At 36.2% G+C, this 24691-nt stretch overlaps 1 protein-coding gene across 17 annotated transcripts in view; it reads right to left on the reverse strand.

The window, feature by feature from the left end:
• Positions 1 to 24691, reverse strand: part of SYNJ1 (synaptojanin 1) — a 58158-nt gene that overhangs the window by 21201 nt on the left and 12266 nt on the right. For 9 of the 17 annotated variants that reach the window (XM_087937568.1, XM_087937565.1, XM_087937561.1 and 6 more), the window contains exons 9-21: positions 24354 to 24523; positions 24012 to 24093; positions 20436 to 20588; positions 16641 to 16806; positions 15766 to 15789; positions 14296 to 14487; positions 14107 to 14191; positions 10365 to 10505; positions 9457 to 9649; positions 7037 to 7195; positions 1891 to 2047; positions 1377 to 1494; positions 1057 to 1272 (exon numbers count right to left, since the gene is read on the reverse strand). In XM_087937568.1, the coding sequence (XP_087793694.1) occupies positions 1057 to 1272; positions 1377 to 1494; positions 1891 to 2047; positions 7037 to 7195; positions 9457 to 9649; positions 10365 to 10505; positions 14107 to 14191; positions 14296 to 14487; positions 15766 to 15789; positions 16641 to 16806; positions 20436 to 20588; positions 24012 to 24093; positions 24354 to 24523 (1856 nt within the window). The remainder of the gene's footprint in view (positions 1 to 1056; positions 1273 to 1376; positions 1495 to 1890; positions 2048 to 7036; positions 7196 to 9456; positions 9650 to 10364; positions 10506 to 14106; positions 14192 to 14295; positions 14488 to 15765; positions 15790 to 16640; positions 16807 to 20435; positions 20589 to 24011; positions 24094 to 24353; positions 24524 to 24691) is intronic. The other 8 variants (XM_087937572.1, XM_087937570.1, XM_087937566.1 and 5 more) reach the window with 3 other exon arrangements.

Here is a 24691-nt window from a genome sequence, read left to right on the forward strand (position 1 = left end):
TACTTTAGCCAAACTGACTAGCATAATACATGATACCTGAAACAAAATGTAGATGCAGAAATACCTACAAAACCTCCTGAAAAATAATAAAAATGTTTATTAAAAAATATTAAAGAGAATCCTCTTGCCATTCCAATTTGGAACTGAACCCTGAATACATAGCCATAATTCTTACGACAATATTATATATTTAACATTTAGCCCAGCTGACATACAACACTAAGCCATAAAATTGCTTCAAAATGTTTTGGCATAGGAAATGTTGTCCAAATATGTTAAAAAATATTTACGAACTTTGATAAGTTACAGTAAAACACTGCCAAGCAAAAGTGCCAACATTGTTCAGTCTATTACTCCCATACCATTTGGATTGTTTCAGTGCTTATCATACAATATTATATCACTTCTCATAAATATCCAATCCCAGGTATCCTTATATTTAAAAGCAATGCACAGAAACAAAGGTATTTTCTGTTGTAAGCATGGGCAGTATAAAAAGGCCTGAAACAAATGAATATATATAAGAAACTCTAAAATGCATACCTTCCATTTGTATTTTATATGTCTATTACTGAAAATTTATAAGTAGTCCTTGACTTTCAACCACAATTCAGCCCAAAGTATATGTTGCTAAGTGAGACACTTGTGAAATGAATTATGTCCCATTTTACAATCTTTCTTGCTACAGTTGTTAAGTGAATCACTGTAAATGTTAAGTTAGTCACATGGTTGTTAAGTGAATCTGGCTTCCCCATTGACTTTGCTTGTCAGAAGGTTGTAAAATGGACATGTCACTTTTTTTGTAACTTCGAATGGTCACTAAATGAACTGTTGTAAGTCGAAGACTACCTGTAACTGTATTATCAATAGTGTTATAGAAAAGTCTATGCTGGGAAGCTTCTCTGAAAATTGGAATAATTTTGCCTTTTGTCCTACCATAATCTTCCCAAAATATTGTAGACAACATAAAGATTTATCATTTTAGCTTACTCTAAACAAAAGATTTTGAACATTTCAAGAAAGAATTGCAGTATATACATCTGAATTTGTTCTAACCTTATAAGTATAACTTCACCATAAGTTGCAAATTTTTGAAGAAGTTCATCAATCAAATTATCATCAAAATAGTTATCTTCTAATGATGATCCTTTAATGGAAATCATTATAGTGCCATCAGGAGGTCCCTGAACTCCAATTACTTCCTTGAAAACTTTGTGTCGCTCTTCTGCATCAACTTCAAAAATATCTATATCAATCAATGCAACAACAGGCCTGAAAATATATAAATAAAAGTCATAAATTAATCCAAAGCTATGGATCATATTGGAAAAGTTTTTCAAAGGATAAGAAGCTATTATGAAAGGGTAAGTTCAAACCTATGGTCAGATGTTTTTAATTCTGCCCGTCCGTAATATAGAAGACTTCCTGGATTCCATGTGTAAAGAAGTTTATTTTCATCGTCAAAATTGGAGTTCAAAAGATCCATGTCTTCCGCTAAAAAGAAAAAGTGATATTTTCTAGAGATCTCAGATATAGGACTATAGACGGAAAAGGAAATCAGTCTGAAATTCTCACTTCATACATTCTAAATATAATCTACAAGCATATACATTAAAATACTTCAAGCAGTGAATTGGAATTTCACTTCAGAGCTTTTTCCACAATACTGTATTATTAGAAAGAAACTTTTAGAATATATTTAATGCATTTCTAGTATTAAAATGTTTGTGTTTTCCACAAAACACACCAAACCAAAAACCAAAAGTATCCATGAATCAGATATAATTATTTTTTATAATTCTAATGCTTCTCATTTTTTTACAGAATGTTTACAGAACTAAATCTTATCAGACTACTTTGTATTGGCAATATTAAATTTCATTATCTGACCTGATCGGTCAAAAGGCCATTTTCGTCTTCTCCACAGTATCCGATCTGTCCAAGCTGGTGTACGACATTTTTCACTGGTATCATAGTCATCCGAAAATAAATCGTATTTATATGTTGGAGCAAAAGCTACTTTTCCCTCAACAAAGCCTCTAAATATCTGTAGGAAGGAAACTAGAGCATTAGGAAAACTTTAATATTATACAAGTATCATACAAAGCTACAAAGCATAACTTATCCTTGCAATATAAAATTTATTTATGAAATTCTGAATATAAGTGGTATTAACTCCTTGGCCGATACTGCTAGATTAGGTAGAATTTAGAAAAAAATTCTGTTTACAAAAGAAAAGAAAAAATCAAAACATAAATGCTACAGACTGCACAAATGACATACATATTTGAAAAAGTGACAAAAAATAATTATTAAAAAGTCAAGATACGTTTATGAATGTTGATGTTGGGAATTTTTTTATTCTTATGATCTCTGTGTCTTCAAAGATGAAAAATGGTTGCATTTTACAATACTCAATACAATAATGTAGATTCCACATTATCGGACGCCTGAATACTGAAACACATTTAACTAGTCTTACTAATTTAAAATACTAGTCTCTGTCAGTGTTAAGGTTGGCAGAAGTTTAAAATAGGCTATCCTTACCAAAGAATATATATTCAGGATCAGCTGAAGTTTCCAACAAAATACTCTGAAGAAGAAATACATATAATTCATGTGCATGGCCTAGTATTGAGGTTGTATGTATGATGAATGATCCCATAGCAACTTTTTCTTTACATCATAATGGCTAATCTGACTGAATTTATACAATGTTACCTCTACTACACCACTTCAAAGAAAGCCAGTATATCAAAAAGAGGTGTGCCTGCTTTTTGCCCAAAGAATTTGCAGACTGAAAACTAAAGAGAAATTAGAATATTTAATTTATTTATCTGGTTGTTACCTATAAAGGGCTACACAGCATAGGACCTGGTTATTTGAGGGTCCACCCGTCTCCTATAGTAATATCTACCTACCTGATTCAATCTTCCAGAGTTGGTGCATTTGGGGTCCCTTCAATTAAAACAACAATTTATTAGGACCGTTGGAAGAATACATTCTCTGTATTCCCATTGTCTACCCACTGGAAATGAGGTTCCTCCTGAGATCTGGATGGCCCCATTCTACTGTTGTGTAGAATAGCCAAGAAGACCCTTGGCTTGACCCTTTACCAAGGCCTTTGAGAAGGAGGAGTGAGATGCCTTGCTAAATTTCATCTAGTTTCTTGTGCTTATTATCTTTATCTTTATTGATTTTACAGCATTTTATTGTTGATTGTTGTGAACTATTCAGAGTTACTGGAAATTGTATTAGCTAGCATACAATTTTAATAAATTATTATTACCCAAAATATGCTATTTGTGTATCAAGCAGAATAATGACAGTGGAGATTGATGATTTTTTAAAAAAATACACACAATAGAAATGATATTTTTTATTTTTTTCATTATTTATTATTATTTGTAGACATTTATTAATTTTATTACTCCTATTATCTCTTAATTGATCACTAAAAATGAAATGGAACTAAAACTAAAGAGAAAATTATTTCATGGTATATATTAGGGAGCATCGCTTGAATTTTTACTTCCATGCTTTTATTCTCGTCAGCCAAAAGAGAAATCCACAAATGTTCCAAGTCAATGTGCTATTCTCTTTTTCTCAGTGGCTTCCATAACACTTTTTATGCTTTATTATGTACAGTATATCTCTATCTGTACTGCATATTTGGGCTGCATAATCATAATCAAACTATAACTGGCCATTTTTGACCATCTTATTTGGATTCGGCTTCCATTGGCTGAAGTAAAGCAATCACTAAGCATCAAAAAAGCAAGATCTGAGTGGAACAAATGCATTCAAATGATACTTAATTTGCCAACATCACATGTACAAGGTATGCAAATTGGTTATGACTGGAGCTTATAAGATCTCTGGCAGATAAAAAAAGAAATGTAAAATTAATTAATATCAAAAACAAGAGACTCCTGGTGACCCAATAGCAATGAAAAATAAAAACCTGTAATCTTTTCAAGTTGTGCAAAATCAAAGGAAGCAGTGCTAATGTTTTCTTTGCTTAAGTGCAATAAAAAGGTTCTAGAGCAGTGGTTCCCAAACTTTTTCAGTCTACCACCCCCTTGGTGCTACAAACTCATCCTCGGTGCCCCCCACCCAAGGGTGGGATGCAAATTTCTATGGGTGTGGCCTAATTTGAAGGTGTGGCTTGCTGGTCATGTGACTGGATGGGTGTGGCTTGCTGGCTAGGCATGGCTTGCTGGTCACATGACAGGGTAGGTGTGATTTGGTGGTCATGTGACTGGGTGGGCATGGCCAGGTGATTTGGCAAACCAAAAACAAGTGGTCCTCACCTAATGGCCGGTTGTTTAGCAAGTGTTCTAATTTATGACTGGCCTCCCCAGAGATACTTGACCCGTTTTTGGAGTTTTGACAGCCATGCACACACATACATACACACACACTCCCTGCTAACCCTGCTGGAGCAGGTCATTGCACTAGAATCGGCAAAGCATCTCTGATTAGATTCTAGCAGTGAATAAAATCTAAGCAGAGATGCTTTGCCGATTCTTGTTGATTTGTTTTATATGTGTCTCATTTTATGTTGCTGAATTGCATTGACACGTATGTCCCTTCTTGTGCACAACCCAGAAGCTTTTGTGATTCTTTGCAGCAAAAATTACCGACCTCTGGCTTTGCTCTGCTTTTCAAACATGCCAACACTGCTGCGTTCTAGGTGCCGGCCCCATAGGTCCACCCCATTGAGCCCACTGCATTGGAGGGACCTGCCCAAGCAAGTCAAGTCAATGGGGTGAGCCTGAGAGAGGGAAAGAGAGAGAAAGGAAAGAGAGAGAGAGAGAGAAGGAAGAAAAAGAGAAAAGGGAAAGAAAGAAAAAGGGACAAATAAAGAGGGGTGGTGGTGGAAGGAAGGGACAGAAAGAAAAAGAAATAAAGGAGGGAGGGAGGGAAGGAGGAGAAAGATAATGAAATATCTATTCTAGTCCAATCACCTGCTCCAGCAGGGTTAGAAGGGTTTGTGTGTGTGTGTGTGTGTGTGTGTGTGTGTGTGTGTTCTCGTAATTTACCAGTACATTTTGGTTTTGCCTTCTTCAGAATTGGCACTGTAATACATTGGGAAAAAGTAAGTTTTAGGGTGGAGATCTGGTCCAATGGATCCTATTTAAAGCCTCAACAAAATGTGGGAGTTTCCTGATAGTCTTGACCATGTTTTGTCCACAAAACCCTTAATAGAAACCAAAGATGTTTCAATGTGCTGGCAAAGATGTTTCAATATGGAAAAGGGCCTCAGTCTAAACTAGGCCTCATTTCAATCAGATGCATCAGGACTCTCCCTCTCTCTCTCCCTCTCTCTCTCTCTCTCCTAGGTAGGTAGATTGGTAGATAGGCAGGCAGGCAGGCAGACCTTTTGGATGAATGTATGGATAGGTAGGTAGATAGGTAAGTAGATTGGTAGATAAGTAGATAGGTAGGTAGGTAGATCTATACTGGTAGATAGGTAGGTAGGTAGACAGAAAGACAGGTAGGCAGGCAGGGAGGGAGGGAGGGAGGGAGGCAGGCAGGCAGACATTTTGGATGGATGGATGGATAGATAGATAGATAAATAGATCTATATTGGTAGATAGATAAGTAGGTAGGTAGGCAGGTAGGTAGACAAAAAGGCAGGCAGGCAGACAGGCAGACCTTTTGTATGTATGTATGTATGTATGTATGTATGTATGTATGTATGTATGTATAGACAAACAGACAGACAGACAGAAAGAATGGGACAGCGGTGGTACTTTGAGAAAGTAGAGCAAATCCAGAGTGGGAATTGAAGTCCACACAAGTTGCTAAGATTGAGAAACACGGGCTGAATATATCAACCCAGCCATTCTAGTTTATAGAGTTTAGCATGCTGTTTGATTCCGGCTTAGTCAATGAATAAACCATGGCTAAGATCTTCCTGCTCCTTAATGCAGCTGCCCCTCTGCCCCTTCTGCAGCCCCCTCCAGCTGCCCCTCTGCTCCTTCTCCAGCCCACTTTGGCATCCAATTTTGCAATGCCAACCTCCCCGGGGCAGCGATGCAGCCGACCTCACACTCTTTGCTTCAACCCAAGGTCCACTTCCATCGGGCCAAGCAAGGGGAGGTACCCTGCACACGCTCAGAGATCCCAACTTCAGTGAAGCATTCTGCCCATCTTCATGCTCCACCCGGGAGGAAGGCATGCAGAAGCAGACCAGACCAGAGGAAGCGGAGGGAACGAGGCTTGGAAACTAAGCAAGCAAGCGCAGGGCTCGGTTGGAAGAACCTGGCTGCAGAGGGAGGCTAGGTTCTAGGTCCGGGATGGCCATATAGAGCCGAACTGAACCGAGCCATGCGCCTTGGAGAGCCACAGCTGCACCCAACTGCATCCTGCGTGCAAGCCTGGCTGGCTGGAGAAGTGGAGGCCGGGCAGGCACTGCGCGCTCCCTTGTTCTTCTCCAGGGAAGGGGGCCCTAACACCGGACCACCCACCCCTTCCACTGTGCGCCTTGGGAGGGTTTTGCTTTCGGGCCTTCTGGCGCACCTCCACCACTTCCACTGGAGAGGGCAGCCTGCAAGCTAAGGCACCCTCCCACCTCTCCCCCCATACTTGGCAAGGCTCACCGCGCACCGGTTCCACATTTGAGGCGCCGGCTACAGAGCGATGAAACAGTCAATGGGCTGTGTGGCTAGCAGTCAGTGAGCCTGCGGAACCGGCACCTTGAACGCCCCCCTGCCACATCTTAGCGCCCCCTGCCGGCCCCCTTGCCTCTTACCATCCCCCTAAGGCATCCCCCCCCAAGGGGTGGTACCGCCCACTTTGGGAGCCACTGTTCTAGAGCCTCAAATGAACTGAAAACCTCCTATTTGCAAACAGAAACTTATTACTCTGGGGCACAAAATAACTGTGATACGACCCATCGGACTAGTAATACTTCTAAAAAGCCAGATAACTAACAAGCTTTTGATACTGAAGATGTTAACTTAGGCAACACTCAACAGTTAGCAGCAGAGGAAAACCATATATCTTTAAAGGAAATGTGCAATGTTACCTGCCCTGCATTTTTCTGATTAACAAGTTGATCTCCTGCAATAAGAGCATCCCAATTCTGCTGCCGAATTAGTTCTTTTACTTCCTCATTAGGAAGATCTATACGATAATTAAAATCACCGCACCAAAATACATAGTCATGTGAAAACAGCATTCTGCCCTGAAACACAAGAATAATTTGGGTACAACACATATTTATTATTAAGTTACAGTGCAGGTTATCCTTGACATACAACTGTTAATTTAGTGACCTTAAAGTTACAACAGCACTGAAAAAAGTGACATATGACCAATTTTCACTCTTACGATCACTGAAGCATCCCCATAGTCATGTGATCAAAATTCAGGCGCTTACAACTGACTTATATTTATGATGGTTGCAGTGTCCTGAGGTCATGTGATCATCTTTTTTACCTTCTCACAGGCCAAGTCAACGTGGTAGCCTGATTCGCATAAGAACCATGTTACTAACTGAACAACTGCAGCAATTCACTTAACAAGAAAGGTTATAAATTGGGACAAAATTCACTTAACTGTCACGCTTAGCAACAGAAATTTTAGGCTCAATTGTGATCATAAGTTGAGGACTACCTATATATGCAATACTTGCATTCACAATCTTTTGTCAGTCTCCATTTGAAAGAAGAGATATTTGGCTAATTTCACTTTTACATTATCATGTTACTACCTCATCCATTTCACTATATATTTCAGACACTTTTTTATTTATCTGCAACTGACAGCAACTAGAATACATGTACAGAGTGTTTCTTCTGCCTCTACAATCCTTTATCAATCAAAGTTTATCACAGCACATAACTACAAGACCTCAGAAGACAATCATAATTATTTTCAATGAACTGATTTAGATGTTTATTCTATTTATCTTATTTAGCCTGGCCCTACAAGTCCAATTACAAGGCTAATTTATATTTACTTCCTGTTAGATTGGCACTTGTATATTACAACTATTCTTCTAAATGTTTGAGAGGTCAAAAATGGATATTTTTTCTCATTTGTAATAGTCACATGATAAATTTATAGCTCTTTTCACACAAAGTCTTTGGGGAGATAAGTACCATCACTAACCAAAGAACTGAATATTCTCCAGAAACAAGTTTACTGCATTTACGTATTTATGGGACCAAATCATAAACTTAAAAATAAAAAAACTTAGTGCAACATCAGAAAACTCTAGGTAACATAACCATTGAGTTGCAGATTAATAAGACCTATTACATTGGGGAAAAAGCCGCATACGAAGTAAATTAATGAGACATCAAAGACAGGAACCACATCAAGAGACAGGAACCACATCAGGAACCCACTTGGATGGGTTTTATGATTTATCTCAATAGCAAAAAAAGACGAAATCCTTGTTTTGCCAGTTGGGTTGGGGTCCTGAGGGGGTTTGCTGACTGCTGGAGGTGGCTGACAGAGTGAGATGATTTCATCTTCATGCCAGCTGTTTCCTTGATTTTAGTTATGTATGTAGCTTTTGAAATTTTAATTGTTTTATATATATCTTTTTTATTATCTGTAAGTTGTACAGTTTCCTTATAGGGGAGAGGGCCAGCATATAAATTAACAAAGTAGTCATAAATAATCTTTTATGCTTCATATATATGACAATTTTTAAATGCACAGTACCTGCTCTTTTATCCTCATTGCAGATCGCTTTTATTTCCACATTCCTCCCTTTTTTCTGCATAGATTTATGTTAATGTTGTCACTTGATATTGTTCATTAAAAACTACCGTGTTTCTCATATAATAAGGCCGGGTCTTATTTTTTTTTTGAGCCCTGAAAAAATGGCTAGGCCATCTTTTCGGGGGTGACTTAATTCCCCCCCTTGCATCTTCGGGCGGGCGGGGAGCCATGGCTTGGATGTTGACCTTGGCATTGGTGGGGCACTTCATATCGGGGGCAACGCAGGCAGCACCATATCCGGGTGTGCAACAAAAGTACTTCCTAACGGCAAGCCCCCCCCAACATGTCCCCCCACCATGCCCCCCATTTCGCATGTTTTAATATAGGCCTTAATTTAGGGGGAGGGGCTTAATTTCATTTCATGCCTATAAAACATGCTGGGACTTCCTATTGGGGGAGGCCATATTGTTGGAGAAACAGAGTAATAAAATTAAATTTTATTTTTACTTCCAAAATATTTGATAGATCATGGAAAGTAAGTGCAGTTATTAATAGAAATAAGTTATTGATAATTATTTATTAAATGTTGATCATTCTTCTATTGAAATATACATAAAAATACAGATGAAAATCAAATCTTAGTCTCTGGTTATAGTATGTTTACACAAATCTGTTCGTGTAACATTTATTGGGGTGGGGTTTCTTGAAATTCGGTATTTATTAGAATCTTTTCAGACAATATCAGAGTTAGGAAATTTAATTTCATCTTACCATTGGGAAGCTCAGTTTGCGACATATTTCTACAAAATCTTCATTTCTCTCTTTGACTTGTGACTGCCCTGCAGCAAAGTGACTGCATACAAAGCAAAGACTGGATGTATGAAACAACATTCGAATAGCTACAGCACCCTTATTACCAGTAGCTCCTCCCATACCAGTCTTTACAGTGTCTACTGCAACATCCCTACAATGAAAATTAAACCAAATTCAATTAGATAGTCAAAAGATGTAATTTTCATTTTTTGTTCAAGTTTTCAAAACATTTAAGTCTTATCACTTGCAAATAATTTTAACTGTCTTAGATGATCAGATTCTATCATCACTGAGTACATTCAATGGTCCAGTCCAATGATATTCGCACGATAGTACAGTATTTAACCAAGAATATTTATTCTTATATCAGTTTCAAACTGAATTTTTGGATTCATGCTGGGTGGGAACATTTTGAAACCACATTACCAAATAATCTCTGAATAGAAAATATTATGGAAAACATTTTTTTCCCATTTCGAAATGAGCCTTTCCCCTCAGAATAGCATGTGCATAGAAATAGAACAATAGAAAAGCAGTGAGGTCGAGGAAATCAAATTATATCAAATTCTCTCTCTCTCTCTCTCTCTTTCTAGAGAGCTTTCTATGGTGTATTTTATAGCAGGAAAAATATTCCCAAGCATATACTAAATAAAATATATATCAACGTTTTTTCTCTTTATCGGTTACTTTTGTAAGTATAATCACATAAAATTTGATTATTGAAATTAGGATAGGAATATTCATTATCTGTGGTTATATCTGTAAGCGTGTTTCATGAAGGTTTTAATATGTAGCTGAAATACATGCATCAATCAGAGGGATAATATGACCTAAAATGGTGGGTTTTAACCTGTCAGAACATTTACCTGATAAAAGGGGCATGTTGAGGTCTGATGAATACAAAGAGGCACACACCCACCAATTGTTCTGAAGCCAAGAGAACATATTTGCAATCTCTTGAGATCGTCTTCTGCAGCTCAGCAGCCCATAACTTCTGATTAGTTGTACTGCCAGTATAGACAAAATAATATTTTAGTTTTTATAGGATCTGTACATTAATTTTTTTCTGAAAATAAAAGTTAAGTTCTTTTAAAAAAACTAAAATTGAGAAGTAGGAACTTGTAGCAATACAGGTAATCTGCGAATTACAACAGTTTGTTTAGTGACCATTCAAAGTTACAATGGCTCTGAAGTGATTTACAACAGTTTTTTTCACATTTACGATCACTGCAGCATCTCCATGGTCATGTGATTCAAAAATCATGTCTGGCAATTGATTTATATTTATGATGGTTGTAATGTCCAGGAGTCGTGTGATCATTTTTGGTGTCATGTGATCATCTCTTTTTAAAAATAATTTTTTTAATTGATTTTACAATTAAAACAAACCAACAACACATACATAAATGAAAGAGAGAAAAAGAAAATAGAAAGAAAAAAATAGAAAACAATTAAAAACATTCTTATCTTCCATAGTTTGTAAGACCTCTTTTTTATCCTTATTTTATGTCATATACACACACCTAATCCTTACATATATCTGTATATCACTACTATGGATCTATCCTATCCTCTTTTGCCTTTTAGTGTGAAGTCTATCTTTGGTCTATCCATTTGTACCAGCAGTTCCAGCTGTTGTAGTATATTGAAGTGTCTTTATTTTTTAATGCCAAAGTTAATTTGTCCATTTCTGCACAACTTGAAATTTTTTGAATCATCATCTCCTCTGATGGAACATGAGGCTGCTTCCAACATTGTGCAAAAGCCAATCTGGCCGCTGTCAAAATGTGTATTATTATATATTTCACTTTGATATTTGTTTATCAAAGATCCCTAACAGAAAGGACTCTGGTTTGAATTCGATCTTGTCATTTCTTCCAGCCAATTTCTAATTTTCTGCCAATATTTTAGAGCTTCTGTACAGGACCACCACATATGGAAAAAAGTTTCCTCTCTTTTTTTGCATTTCCAGCAATTCGGACTCATATTGGGGTGCATCTTCGCTAATCTCGAAGGAGGAAGGTGCCATCTATAAAACATTTTATAGGCATTTTCTTTGTATGCTACCGATTTTGTAATTTTATTACTTCTACCCCAGATCTTTTCCCATTCTGTTATGGTGATGCTACGTCCTATATTACTACTCCAGGCTCTGTTCCCTTTTACAATTTCTTCTTCTAATTCTACTTCTAATAAATAATTATAAAATTTTGTTATTTTTTTTTGCCTAATCCTAATAAAATTTTATCTAATTGCTAGAGTTTATTGTTAATTCCAAATTCTTTCTTGTCCTGTTTATATCTACTTTGAATTTGAAGATATGCCCACTGATCATTTTTTCATGTAATCATCTCTTATGACCTTCTGATAAGCCAGATCTGGGGAAGGCAGGTTCACTTAACAACTGTGTTACTAACTTAACAATTGCAGTGATTCACTTAACAACTGTGGCAAGAAAGATTGTAAACTGGGGTAAAATTCACATAACAACTGTTTCACATAGCGACAGAAATTTGGGGCTAATTGTGATTGGTAGTTGAGGATTATTCACCCCCCAAAAAAACACATGGAACACACAATAATGCCTGTTAGTAGCTCTCTACAAAATACATAGACTTAATTGTTTCCATAATTAGGATGTGGTGTTGAAACTGATGTAAACAGACATTTCACTTATTTTACCAGTACACATCATTGATCCTGGTATCCTTCTCTAGACCAACAATGGGGGTTGGAGGTGGGCAGTACAGGGCTGTGCTGGTTCTCTCCTCCTTCCTCTTTCCTCTGAGGTAGATTTCAATCAGTGTTAACAGTGGGGAAGAGATCCAGCCTACAATTCCTGACCTGGGAGGTACTGCAGGAATTAGTTGTCTCTCCCATGTTGAACATTTACATGAGGCCATTGGGTGAGGTCACCTGATAGTTTGAGGTGAAGTGTCACTTGCATGCTGAGAATATCTAGCTATATATACATCTCCACCTTAGGCTATGTGAATGATGCCATGGACCCCTTAGGCTACGTGAATGATGCCATGAAAGGTCTAGGGGTCTGGAGGAGATGCAGCAGGCTTCTGCTCAACCCAAGCAAATCAAAGTAGATTTGGGTGTTTGGATCTTTTATTGCTAGGAATTTTCTATTTTTGGTTCTGGATGGAGTAGCAGTACCTCAGATAGACTTGGTACAAGATTTGGGGGTACTCTTGGAATCACAGGTCTTGCTGAAGGAGCAGGTTGCAGCCATAGTTAGGAGGGCCTTTGCATACCTTTGAGTTTTGCACCAGTTACTTCCTGTTTGGACTACTACAATGTGTTGTAGTGAAACTGCCCTTGAAAAGCATTTGGAAACTTTAACTGGTGCAGAATGCAGGAGCATGAGTACTTAATGGCACCAGTTATTTGGTGCATATAATATCACTACTTCATTGGTGGTCAGCATGTTTTCTGGTGCAATTCAAGCTGCTAGTTGTCATCATTAAAAGATCTCTTTGACTTGGGACCAGGTTACTTGAGGGACTGCCTCTCCTCAGTTGTTTGTTCCTGTACCATCAAGATAGCATGCTTTGGGTCTTGCTAGCTGAAGAATGCTTGTTGGTAGGGACAAAGATTTTTTTCCATAGTGATCACTCTATAGAACATTCTCCCTCCGGAAACTAGGATGGTCCCAACATTGCTGACTGTTTGTAAGGCACTAAAGATCTTGTTCTTGGGCCCAAGTGTATGAAATGTGTGTAATCTCCTGGCTGCACTACCTCTGTTGACTATATGGTGTTTTCCTCTACTGCTATATATATTTAATCTTTGTATTTATTTTTTTATATTTGAGGGGTCCTTGGTGCTCTCTGAGCTTGCTTGTTTGCTTGCAGATGTAGTTAGGGTAATCCCTAACTAGGTAACATCATCAATCCTAGAAAGGAGTGTTGTTTACTATATTCTAGTGACTTGCTTGTCTGTGTGGGTGCGGGCGTATTTTTATATTTATTATGTCATTGCTTTTATTCTACTTGTTCCTGTTCACTGCCCAGAGTAATTTACTGAAATAGGCAGCTTTACAAAATGATTAAATAAGCAAATAAATAAATAAGAAAAAAGTGGAGTGCTATCTTTCAGTCAGTTCCGACTTTTGACTAGTTTTCTTGGCAAGATTTCAGAAGTGTCTTGCTACTGTTTTCTTCTCAGGGCTGAGACAGAGGGACTGGCCCAAAGTTACCCAGCAGGCTTTGTGCCTAAGGTAGGACCGGATCTCTCAGTCTCCCAGTTACTAGCTGTGGCTTAACCGCTACCCCAAACTGGCTCTCAATAAGAAAGCATACCCATGGTGAATTCGTATTTGTTCCTTGTGCATCAGCTGTGTAAACACCATTTGTTTAAAAAGCAACTTGTGACAGCTTTCAGGCAAGCATTCATAGCAACTGTCCAGGCTTTTTATAAGAAAAAGCTGCAGAATATTGACAGCAAGGATTCAGAATAGGCAAGTTGTGTATCAGGGACAAATATAAGCATTTGATTTTAGGTTCTGAGTTACTAAACATTATTTCATTTTTGAAAGTACTGGTATCTTACACTTTGGCAGTCTGTTTAATTCAATATTTATAAAGCAGTGGCACCTACCTTGCACTCACGATGTTTCCTGCATTTAGCTCTACCATTTCTTCAAACCCTATAGCAAAGATGTCAATAGATTTGCTCTTTCGATCTGAAATTCAAGAGTGAAAATTATGACAACTGCTTTAAAGAATAAAGATGCAAAGTGAATAAAAATCAAAATAAACCCAGTAATAATAATACAGCAAGGATTACCTTGGAATTCACTGACGCAAGCTATCTTTGGTGCATCCAAAAGCCAGTCAGTCAGAGTCTGATTTCTAAAGGCAATGCTTCGAAATTGCTTCCCACCATTGACATTCCATGTTCCAACACAAATTCGAATTTTTTTGGGCTTTGAATATTTGTAAAAGTTCTCACACATGCTCTTCAGTATTTTTGCTGATGCTACAAAACAGTGTTTACACAAAAATATTTTATTTTGTAAGTACATTTTCAAATCTCCAAGTCAGCAAGCCAAAAGCATTAAGCTTGAAAAATAAATCAACAAAAAAGCAAGTACCTTCTCAATTAAGGCTTTATCAAGTTTTCAAATGGTAGTTCTACATAAATAATGGCTCAGAGAACTGAATTCTGAAGCATGTTTTAAAGTCACATTTAGCCATGTTTAAAAATCTCCATTATATTAAATATCTGTGGCATGTTGCTTAACTTTTTTGAAACTAGTAGACTCACCATTTATTCTATAGAACAAGTTTGTTACAGATTATGATTTATTGTGATTGTGTTTGGTTTTCCCCCAGTGCTTTCTAAGAGCCACCAGATGCATTTGTTTTTAGTATGTTTTTTAATTGTCTGCCCAATGCTAACAAGAGGAATTAAATTCACATTTGATTCTCTTCTTAATAGCAGACAGAATCTTAAAATAAAGTCTAAATTAAACAGTGATGGCCATTTGAAATTTAAACCTCAACAGGTATTTTTTTATCTTGCTTTCAGCAAGTACCACAAGGTCAGCTACTTTAAGCAACTAATGCAGGGGTCTTCAAACTTGACAGCTTTAAGACTTGTGGACTTCAACTCCCAGAATTCCTCCTCTAGGCATGTTAGCTCAGGAATTCTAGGAGTTGGAAGTCCACAAGTCTTAAACTTGCCAAGTTTGAAGATGCTTGAACTAATGCTTCAACACGTCGTGCATTTTCTTGGTCTTAAAGATGAGCAATAGGATGCTTTCACCACTTCAGTTCATAAGACAAGTGTACCATCTTGGTTGGAGATAAGCATGACAAAAGAGTCATAGAATCCAAATTTATGTATTTCAAAATCTGAAGTATAGCACCAAAAATTTCTCTAACTTGTCTTTCAAAGTGTTAATTGAAAAATATTTCCCAGGACAACCAAGTCTCATGACATTGTTGCTAAGAATAAAGTCATTCTTTAAACTAAGGACTGTCAATACCATTTTTCTTATGGCAAAGTTTATACTCTATCCACTCTACTTGTCTTTTCCTAGTGACAATGTTAATATGATTAAGAATAAAAATAAGATGGACTTAAGACCGAATATATCTGAAACTAACAGGCAGGAAACAGTTCCTGGAATAATAGATCAAACTTCATAAGAGTGCATACTCTGCATGCATTTCAAGGAAACAAAAATATCTGAAAATAATTTAACATTGATTATTATTCCATATATTGATAATTATGGGTGCTATACTCTACCTGATTGCAAAGTTTGCTCTGAAACTATGGATGCAATGAGAAAGGAAAGAAAATAAATTAAATTAAACGAACAGTTAGATGTTACCAAGTTATATTGGAAGATTTCCAGGATATCTTACACTGAATGTTAATAATTTAGAAAAAAATTACTATACAAAAGCAATTTCCTAATCTTCTGCAGAGTATTGCATATAATATAGCCATCTATATAATGGTGCATAACTCAAAAACAGCTGAAAATTTAATTAACTAAACTCTGAAACTATTGTTCAGACTTCCAGAACCAGAATCTAAGACATTTATACTTTGAAGTACAAGTATAATGTTATGTACAGGGAGTGACAAACAGTAGTTAGATTTGATGAAAATGTGGGATTTTTTCTTGAATTAGTACAGTCTATTCATATATACATTTGAGATATAATAAACATGAGATTCCTCCATTTTCTAAGGTTCTCAAAAATAATCTAACCAAAGCATAGCCAAGTGTTTAAAGAAAGGAGACTGTTGTTATAGAACACTTTGAATTTTCTTAAGGCACACAGAATATAATTGTTCAACAATTATGAACAGAAAAAAATGCTACTGTTTTTATACAGTAGTATGAATTTGTGTACTGAAACAACACAGTGCATGGATTATAAAGTAATTCTCATACTTCTATAAAATGTTTGCAAGAAGAACATATTTTGGTTTTGTCTTTTTTTTCTTTTACACAATGCTCTTGCAAATAGAATACTTTATTTCTTTAGATTTTGGTACCGCCCTGCTCTAAATTGACTCTAGGCAGCTAATCTTCCACATGCAGAAGTGAAACCTTGGATGTAATCAGTTTTATTAGCAGACATACATATTAAGAATCTAGAAACACATACCACGTAAACTGCCGGTGGTCAAGAGAGCCCGTGCTTTGTCTGCTAAATCACTATTTAGGGTATTGCCCAGCAACAAAACATCAATAGCTTCCTGCTTTGAACTATCAAAAAAATTATTTTGAATTGTTCTAGTCACGGAACGTGCACCATCCTTCAGCTTTCCGGCCTGGTAGGAAGGAAAATGTATAAATATTTTATAAGCTATTTATACAAGTTTGGCAAACATACACAATGTGGTTCTAAATCCATTTACAGTCTTCTATTAAATAAATTAGTTTTCATGAAGTATTAAATTCAATTATTACAAATTTGCAAATCAATAAGTTTTATGCTGGGATAGGATCAAAGACAAACATAAAATCCTTAGACATATAAACCAAAACATTATTTAAATGGGTGTGACAAAAAGTTATATAGAGTGGTCATGAACATCTTGCATTTATAAAAAGTAAAATACCCTTCTATCACAAAGCCATTCATTTAGCATATGCTGTAGAAACTATTCTTAAGTGCTTCAGTTGCAATTGGTTGTTTTCAGACTTTTTCTTAGTAGAATTCTGCTTGCATTGGAGAAGAGACGCAGGCAGTAGTATTCCAAATTCTTTTTCCCCACATGGTGAGGTTATATCTTCTTGTATTTCATCTCTTTTTTAGATCTACCTCACTTGTGTGAATTTGCTCCCCTCACTTCTGAGAGAATGCTGCCTATTCTCTCAAGCTGTCTTTCACTCTTGCCCTTTTGCTGAGCTGAATAGAGCTGATATCAGATTGCCTAAAGCTAAAGTGTGATACATGCTACATGTTGTTAGAAGTAGTGTTGTTTGACGGTATGGGCTCTCTGCAGAAGAAATAAATCTGTTCTAGCAGAATAGATACCTTTAGTTCCCCAATGGCACTGTTGTTATAAAGTAAATTTATAACAGGAAATTAGAATAAGTAGGAGAAGGAATTTAGGATATATTTAACTGCAAGATGGGGTACAGATACATCAAAAATTGAAATGATTGTTACATTGCATAAAAGAAAATCCATCTGCCATATATAATACTTGGGAGAGGAGGTGGATAAAGTCCCACAGTTAAAGGAATTCCAGAAGTGATTCCGCATCCCATATAAAAATATTGTTTTTGAACAGTACTGGAATAGGACATGGGTAAATAATATGTTTCAGTTTGAGCCTATAAAATTATCACTGAACTACGGTTGAAAGTGACAATTGTGAGTTCTGAACTATCATGGATGCCTTATTAGAGTTACAGCTAAATTTATAGGACAGAGAATTGATTTTTTAAAAAATGCAAATCTGTAGGACTGCTTTGGTTATGGCTCTGATAGAAAAGCTTTGTTGAACTGAGCACAGTGATGTAAGATGATATAAAAATGAGAATTTACATGGAAAAGAATGGAGAACTGAACTGTTTAGCATAAAGTCCAAAAAAAGGAAGCATGGGTTACTTCCTCCTTAGAGCTAACACACATTTGAAAATCAATTGCAATAAATAAAGAATATTCTGTGGGGGCATGTATAATTCATATTGTTACAAGTAACACAGAATGTGGACATTGTAAACTGCATCAGACAAATGTATATTCATGGATGTATTTTAATTCTATCCTTAAAATGTGGTGGCATGGTTTAGTGTGTGTTGATAATCGGATCTCAATTAGACACAAGCCCAAACATTAACACGTTACCTACAGACACAAGCACAAACTTTAACACATTAGCTATAGACACAAGCACAAACATTAACACATTACCCGAAGAAACATTCTGACAATTATTGTGTGAAAAGTTATTGTTAGGAACTCAAAACAAATTTAATGCTGTTTGGGGAAATCTGTATAATATCATTAGTAGTTAATTTATAATGTGTTAAGTTATTGAGAAAGTAAAGATCAGTGTTCCACATGCTACATATTTTTGAAATTTCAATGTAAGGTAGAATGATATGTGATGAATAGGGAATGGCTTATTTAATAGATATCTCAGTACCATCTGAAGAAATACTATTTAAAAAAAATTAAATTGATATACAGATGTTTTCAAAAGATTGGGTAAATTTTAGAAGGCATCATATAGCACTCATAACCCTACTTTGACCAAAGAAAAAGGATGGAAAACAATGGAAAACAAATAGCAAAACTGCACAAGTTACTGACAATACACTGCTGATACATTCAAATGTTTGCAACTCAAAAATAAATATGTATGTACAGCACATTTATCTGTCTACGTCCCCCCCCCCTCTCTCTCTGTGTGAATGTTTAAATCATAATTAAAAATTTAGAAAAAAGGGAGAATCCTTTCTTTAACAATTGATTTGCTCCATGGGCAGCATAATGTGCTGCAGCTTTTTAATTTCATTTTTCACTGTTCCTAGCTACCATAGCTAATGGAAAAAGACTGCGACAATTGTGATCCAACAAAAATATATTTATTTTAGAAATGGAAGGCATGAGGTTGCCTACCCTGTAAACAGGATAAAATAACATCTTCCAATTCCCAACATTTATTTTTCAAAATACTCTATACTTCACAACTGAATACTTCCTGAAATGGATGAAAAAATATCTTCTAGATATTTTGGCATTTTTCAGGGTCACTGTTAAATAAAGTGTAAGTTACAAAAGTATAGTCATTGTAATATTCCAACCTAATTTATTACTGACAGGAATCTTAGCTGTGAGGTATTTGCCCACACATAGTCAATATAAAATGTCCTACAGAGCATTGTATTGCTTCATTTATCTCAACTTTTTTTTCCAAATAAGTTTTTGATTGCTTTATTTTTATGTTTTTTTAATATGGTATAATACCATTTGTAACCAGCCCTTGGGGTGGGGGCAGAAATTGTTGGAAGCAAAGTTTCTTGAACTAAAAATATTTATATAGCATTAATTCTATGCTAACTTTTGAGGTTTGAAATAACTATATTTAAAAATCCAACACTGGCCTTTAAACAAAAACAATGTATCCCAAAGGGAAAGCTACACTTTTAAAAAGTAAACAAGAGTTCATATCAAATCTTACCATTTTGGTTCTTTAAGTTTGGTGTACATAAATATTTTTCAACACAGTACAGAACATTTGATAATATTCAAGAATTACACTCACCAATTACATATCAGGCAATAGAAATGAACCGAGAGAAAAGGAAAAGAAAGATTAGTCAAGATGTTAAAACTACAGTAGAAGATGAAAGAATATTTCAAGTTTTAACTTGAAAAACTTAATCTTCATAGTATTATTACAGAAATTCATGCAATGAAAATGTAACAGAATATGTTATTTTTCTCAGTTTAATCACTATGTAAGCTTCTGACAAGTCATAGGCAAAATACATAGAAATCCATAAGTAAAAATATATCTACTAATTTAGTTTTCATAGATAACATACAGGCAATTCAGGCAAAGACAAATATGAAACTTTTGGCTTGATTATTCTAATTATATAGTACCACTTACAGCTTGCTTTAATAAAACAAATATCTAATGTGGTTAGTCATGCACATTGCTGAGCTAAATCTGTAAGATCATCTGCAAAATGTAGTAAAAAACATGGGAAAAGATAAATATTAGTTTTTATAACAGTCATTTGTATGATTTTTAAGTGATAAAGATAGACTATAGAAAAATGATTAAAAGAGGTTGAAATTGTGAAATATCCTAACTCAAGGATAAATGCAACACTTTACTGGGATTACAATATATAGTAGTCCAAAATACAGGAAAGATCCATAGAGTTAAGATACCAACAAATAACAATAGTGAATTTACTATTAAAGTATTACCTTTGCTTTTCCTTCAAGAGCTCCAGTTCCAGCATATATTTTACTGACCGAGTCACCATTAACAGACCACATTGACCGAAAAACTTCCTGGAATCGAGTAACCAGCTGAGGTTTTTCAGCTAAGCCTAAAACTTCTAATTGTTTTGTTAGCATCTAAAATGAAGTAATAAAAAAGTTGATTTAAACAATATCAACCCATTTAATTAAAAAGAAAAGCTTTTGGGCAACCTTATCAAATTGTTATTTAATCAGTTTCTAAAATTTATAGAATATATTCTAACTGTAGATTATATAATTGTTATTATAATTAAAAATTAGCAATAACAGGAAGATATACATAGTGAGTTGAGCAAAAGCTTAGGTTCTTGTCCTACAAAAAATTACGTTTTTCATTTTTCCTGCCTTATTTATGTAGGCAGAAGGAACTCAGGCCAATTTAGTATAGTGGTTAAGACTCCAAAAGGTGGAAGCTCATTGGATGGGAGCTTCAAGGAGGAATTTCCTGACAATAAAAATGATTAATCCATGGAACAACTTGCCCCCTGGAGTTGTGAGTGCACCATCGCTAGAGATCTTCAAGAAAAGATTGCACGACCATTTGTCCGGGATGGTATAAAGACTTCTGACTTGGGCAAGGCGCTAGACTAGAAGACCACTAAGGTCCTTTCCAGCCCTATGACTCTATGATTAGAAACCAGGAAACAGACTTCTAGTCCTGCCTTAGACACAAAGCCAGATGGATGACTTTGGGACAGTCTCTCACTCTTAGCCCTAGCTCTATATTATAAAAACCATTCAAATGTATGGTGAGGATGGAAAACATGATGCAGATTCTATCATATTAGATACACTGCTCAAAAAAATAAAGGGAACACTTTACAACAACACAATGTAACTCCAAGTCAATCACACTTCTGTGAAATCAAACTGTCCACTTAGGTAGCAACACTGATTGACAATCAATTTCACATGCTGTTGTGCAAATGGCATAAACAACAGGTGGAAAGCATAGGCAGGTAGCAATATATCCCCAATAAAGGAGTGGTTCTGCAGGTGGTGACCACAGACCACTTCTCAGTTCCTATGCTTTCTGGCTGATGGTTTGGTCACTTTTGAATGCTGTCAGTGCTTTCACTCTAGTGGTAGCATGAGACGGAGTCTACAACTCACACAAGTGGCTCAGGTGGTACAGCTCATCCAGGATGGCACATCAATGCGAGCTGTGGCAAGGAGGTTTGCTGTATCTGTCAGAGTAGTGTCCAGAGCATGGAGGCACTACCAGGAGACAGGCCAGTACCTCAGGAGACATGGAGGAAGCCGTAACAACGCAGCATCAGGACCGCTACCTCCGCCTTTGTGCAAGGAGGGACAGGAAGAGCACTGCCAGAGCTTTAAAAAATGACCTCCAGCGGGCCACAAATGTGCATGTGGCTGCTCAAACTGTCAGAAACAGACTCCATGAGGGTGTTATGAGGGCCCGACATCCACAGGTGGGGGTTGTGCTTACAGCCCAACACCGTGTAGGATGTTTGGCATTTGCCAGAGCACACCAAGATTGGCAAATTCACCACTGGCGCCCTGTGCTCTTCACAGATGAAAGCAGGTTCACACTGAGCACATGTGACAGATGTGACAGGGTCTGGAGACACTGTGGAGAACATTCTGCTGCCTGCAACATCCTCCAACATAACCGGTTTGGCAGTGGGTCAGTAATGGTGTGGGGTGGCATTTCTTTAGGGGGCCGCACAGACTGCCATTAGGTACCGAGATGAGATCCTCAGACCCCTTGTGAGACCATATGCTGGCGTGGTTGGCCCTGGGTTCCTCCTAATGCACAATGCTAGACCTCATGTGGCTGGAGTGTGTCAGCAGTTCCTGCAATACGAAGGCATTGATGCTATGGACTGGCCCGCCCGTTCTCCAGACCTGAATCCAACTGAGCACATCTGGGACATCTATGTCTCGCTTCATCCACCAACACCACGTTGCACCACAGACTATCCAGGAGTTGGGGGATGCTTTTGTCCAGGTGTGGGAGGAGATCCCTCAGGAGACCATCCGCCACCTCATCAGGAGCATGCCCAGGCATTGTAGGGAGGTCATAAAGGCACGTGGAAGTCACACACTCTACTGAGCCTCATTTTGACTTGTTTTAAGGACATTACATCAAAGTTGGATCAGCTTGTAGTGTTTTTTTCCACTTTAATTTTGAGTGTAACTCCAAATCCAGACCTCCATGGTGCTAAATTTGATTTCCATTGATAATTTTTGTGTGATTTTGTTGTCAGCACATTCCACTATGTAATGAACAAAGTATTTAATAAGAATATTTCATTCATTCAGATCTAGGATGTCTTATTTTTGTGTTCCCTTTATTTTTTTTGAGCAGTATATTTTTCATTTCTTGATTTCTTGTTTATCACAAACTATAATTTGGAATCTGAAAATTATTTCAGAACACTGTCAGAATCAGAAATTAGGTTTGACATGGATTTTAAAATCTCATTTGCAAATGCCAGTTAGGATGTGGGACATAAGAAATAACTATGCATACCAAGAGATGGATAAAACGGAGAACAATTGGCAAAGCAGCCATGTGCCTGCTTAATAATTCAAAAAGAATGTATTTCTGTGTATTCCAAACCATGTTTTGAGATTAATATTATCATGAAGAATTGGGATTATCTGCAAATAGAAACCTGGATACAGTATACTTTTAAAAACCTGCTGAGATTCCATGACAATGATGAAGATGCCAATGGATATGTTTTATAGTATGTATATGGATGCAGAAGGGAGCCAAATAAATGAGTGGAAAAGTTAACCTCAATATATATTTTGATTAAAATATGTAGTTACATCTAGTTGTCCACTGAAAGCCTAATCCTATCTTCTACTGCTCAAACTTAGCGGGACTCTTCATGGTGTGTCCCCCATGATATAGCAAACAATATATTCATACTCCAAAAGTTGAAATATTTTAATTAATGTTTTAATATTGCTATATATGCTTTTTTAAAAGCATGTTCAAAATAATATTTTTCATGGACATAGTTCTTTCTCTAATCAGAATTCTTTCATGTTTCAAGATATTTTCTTAACAGATAGCTATTAAGAGATTAACAAAAAAATAAGCTTGTGAACAATGTATTCAGGGAGATTTTTATACTGTGCATTAGTTGTTGATATTTTCAGCCTCTGATTGTAGGTGTTTAGTTCCTAAAATGTCAATATTAGGAAGGTTTGTAGCAGGAACTTTTTTTTTAGTTAACTTTTGCTTTCAATAAAGTAATTGTATAAATTTGTATAGATCTATTAACTCCCTGAAATGGAAACTTAACTCTACAAGGAAAAATAAAGATCTGGAAACCTGTATTGTTATGATCTGCTCAATAATAAGACTAATTTATTAAATTTGTATATCATGATTTATTCTCTTACAAAAATGAAAATTAAAATGGAAAAATAATTCATCCTTTTATAAGTCAATTTAATATTTAAGTTATATCATTCAATGAATATTAATTTCAATGTTTTCCCCCAAACTATAATTGTGGAATACAGTTAGGTTCTTACCTCTAAGCCAATGAATGCCTGCACACTATTTGTTCTATCTAGACAATCCAAACAGTTTGTTCTTATAGTGCCGCTCTGTGATCTGCACCAAATACAAGAAGAATATTAAATAATCTCCATACAAACCACAAAACTCTCCCACAAAATGTTAGTCTGGACACCAAAGATAAAGTGTTACTTCACACACATTTGTGCAAAACTGACAAGCCACACATATATGTGCAAAACTTTCACCATTTATACCTGCTGTAATGGAAAAATACAAACACGGGATAAACTGCATTATTAGGACAAAAACAAAATATAATTATTTGCAAATCAACAGAAGTGAAATAACCAAACCTTTTAACTTCTTTTCCATCAAAATAAAAAAATCCACATTCAAAGAATTTCTGGATCTGTGGCTTAAGAACACCATGCAGCTTTTCTGCTTTTCCACCTTTCACCATTTGATGATAGTCAAAATTTACCATTTTGATGTCATTAGCATGTTCAGATGCCTTCAAGTGGCTCTATTGAGATGGCAGAAGACAGACTAGTCAGTATCTGAAACCAGTAGACAGATGACAGTGAAATCTGGTATGACTTCAATAGTTATAAAGATACGATGCTGCCAACAGCTGTTATTTTAACTGTTTGCTTTCTTACTAATAGTTGCAAATGAACATTTTAATACATTC

This window comes from Pseudonaja textilis, chromosome 7 (genome assembly GCF_049901715.1).
Source record: "Pseudonaja textilis isolate UNSWEBS1 chromosome 7, rPseTex1.2, whole genome shotgun sequence".
NCBI lineage: Eukaryota > Metazoa > Chordata > Lepidosauria > Squamata > Elapidae > Pseudonaja > Pseudonaja textilis.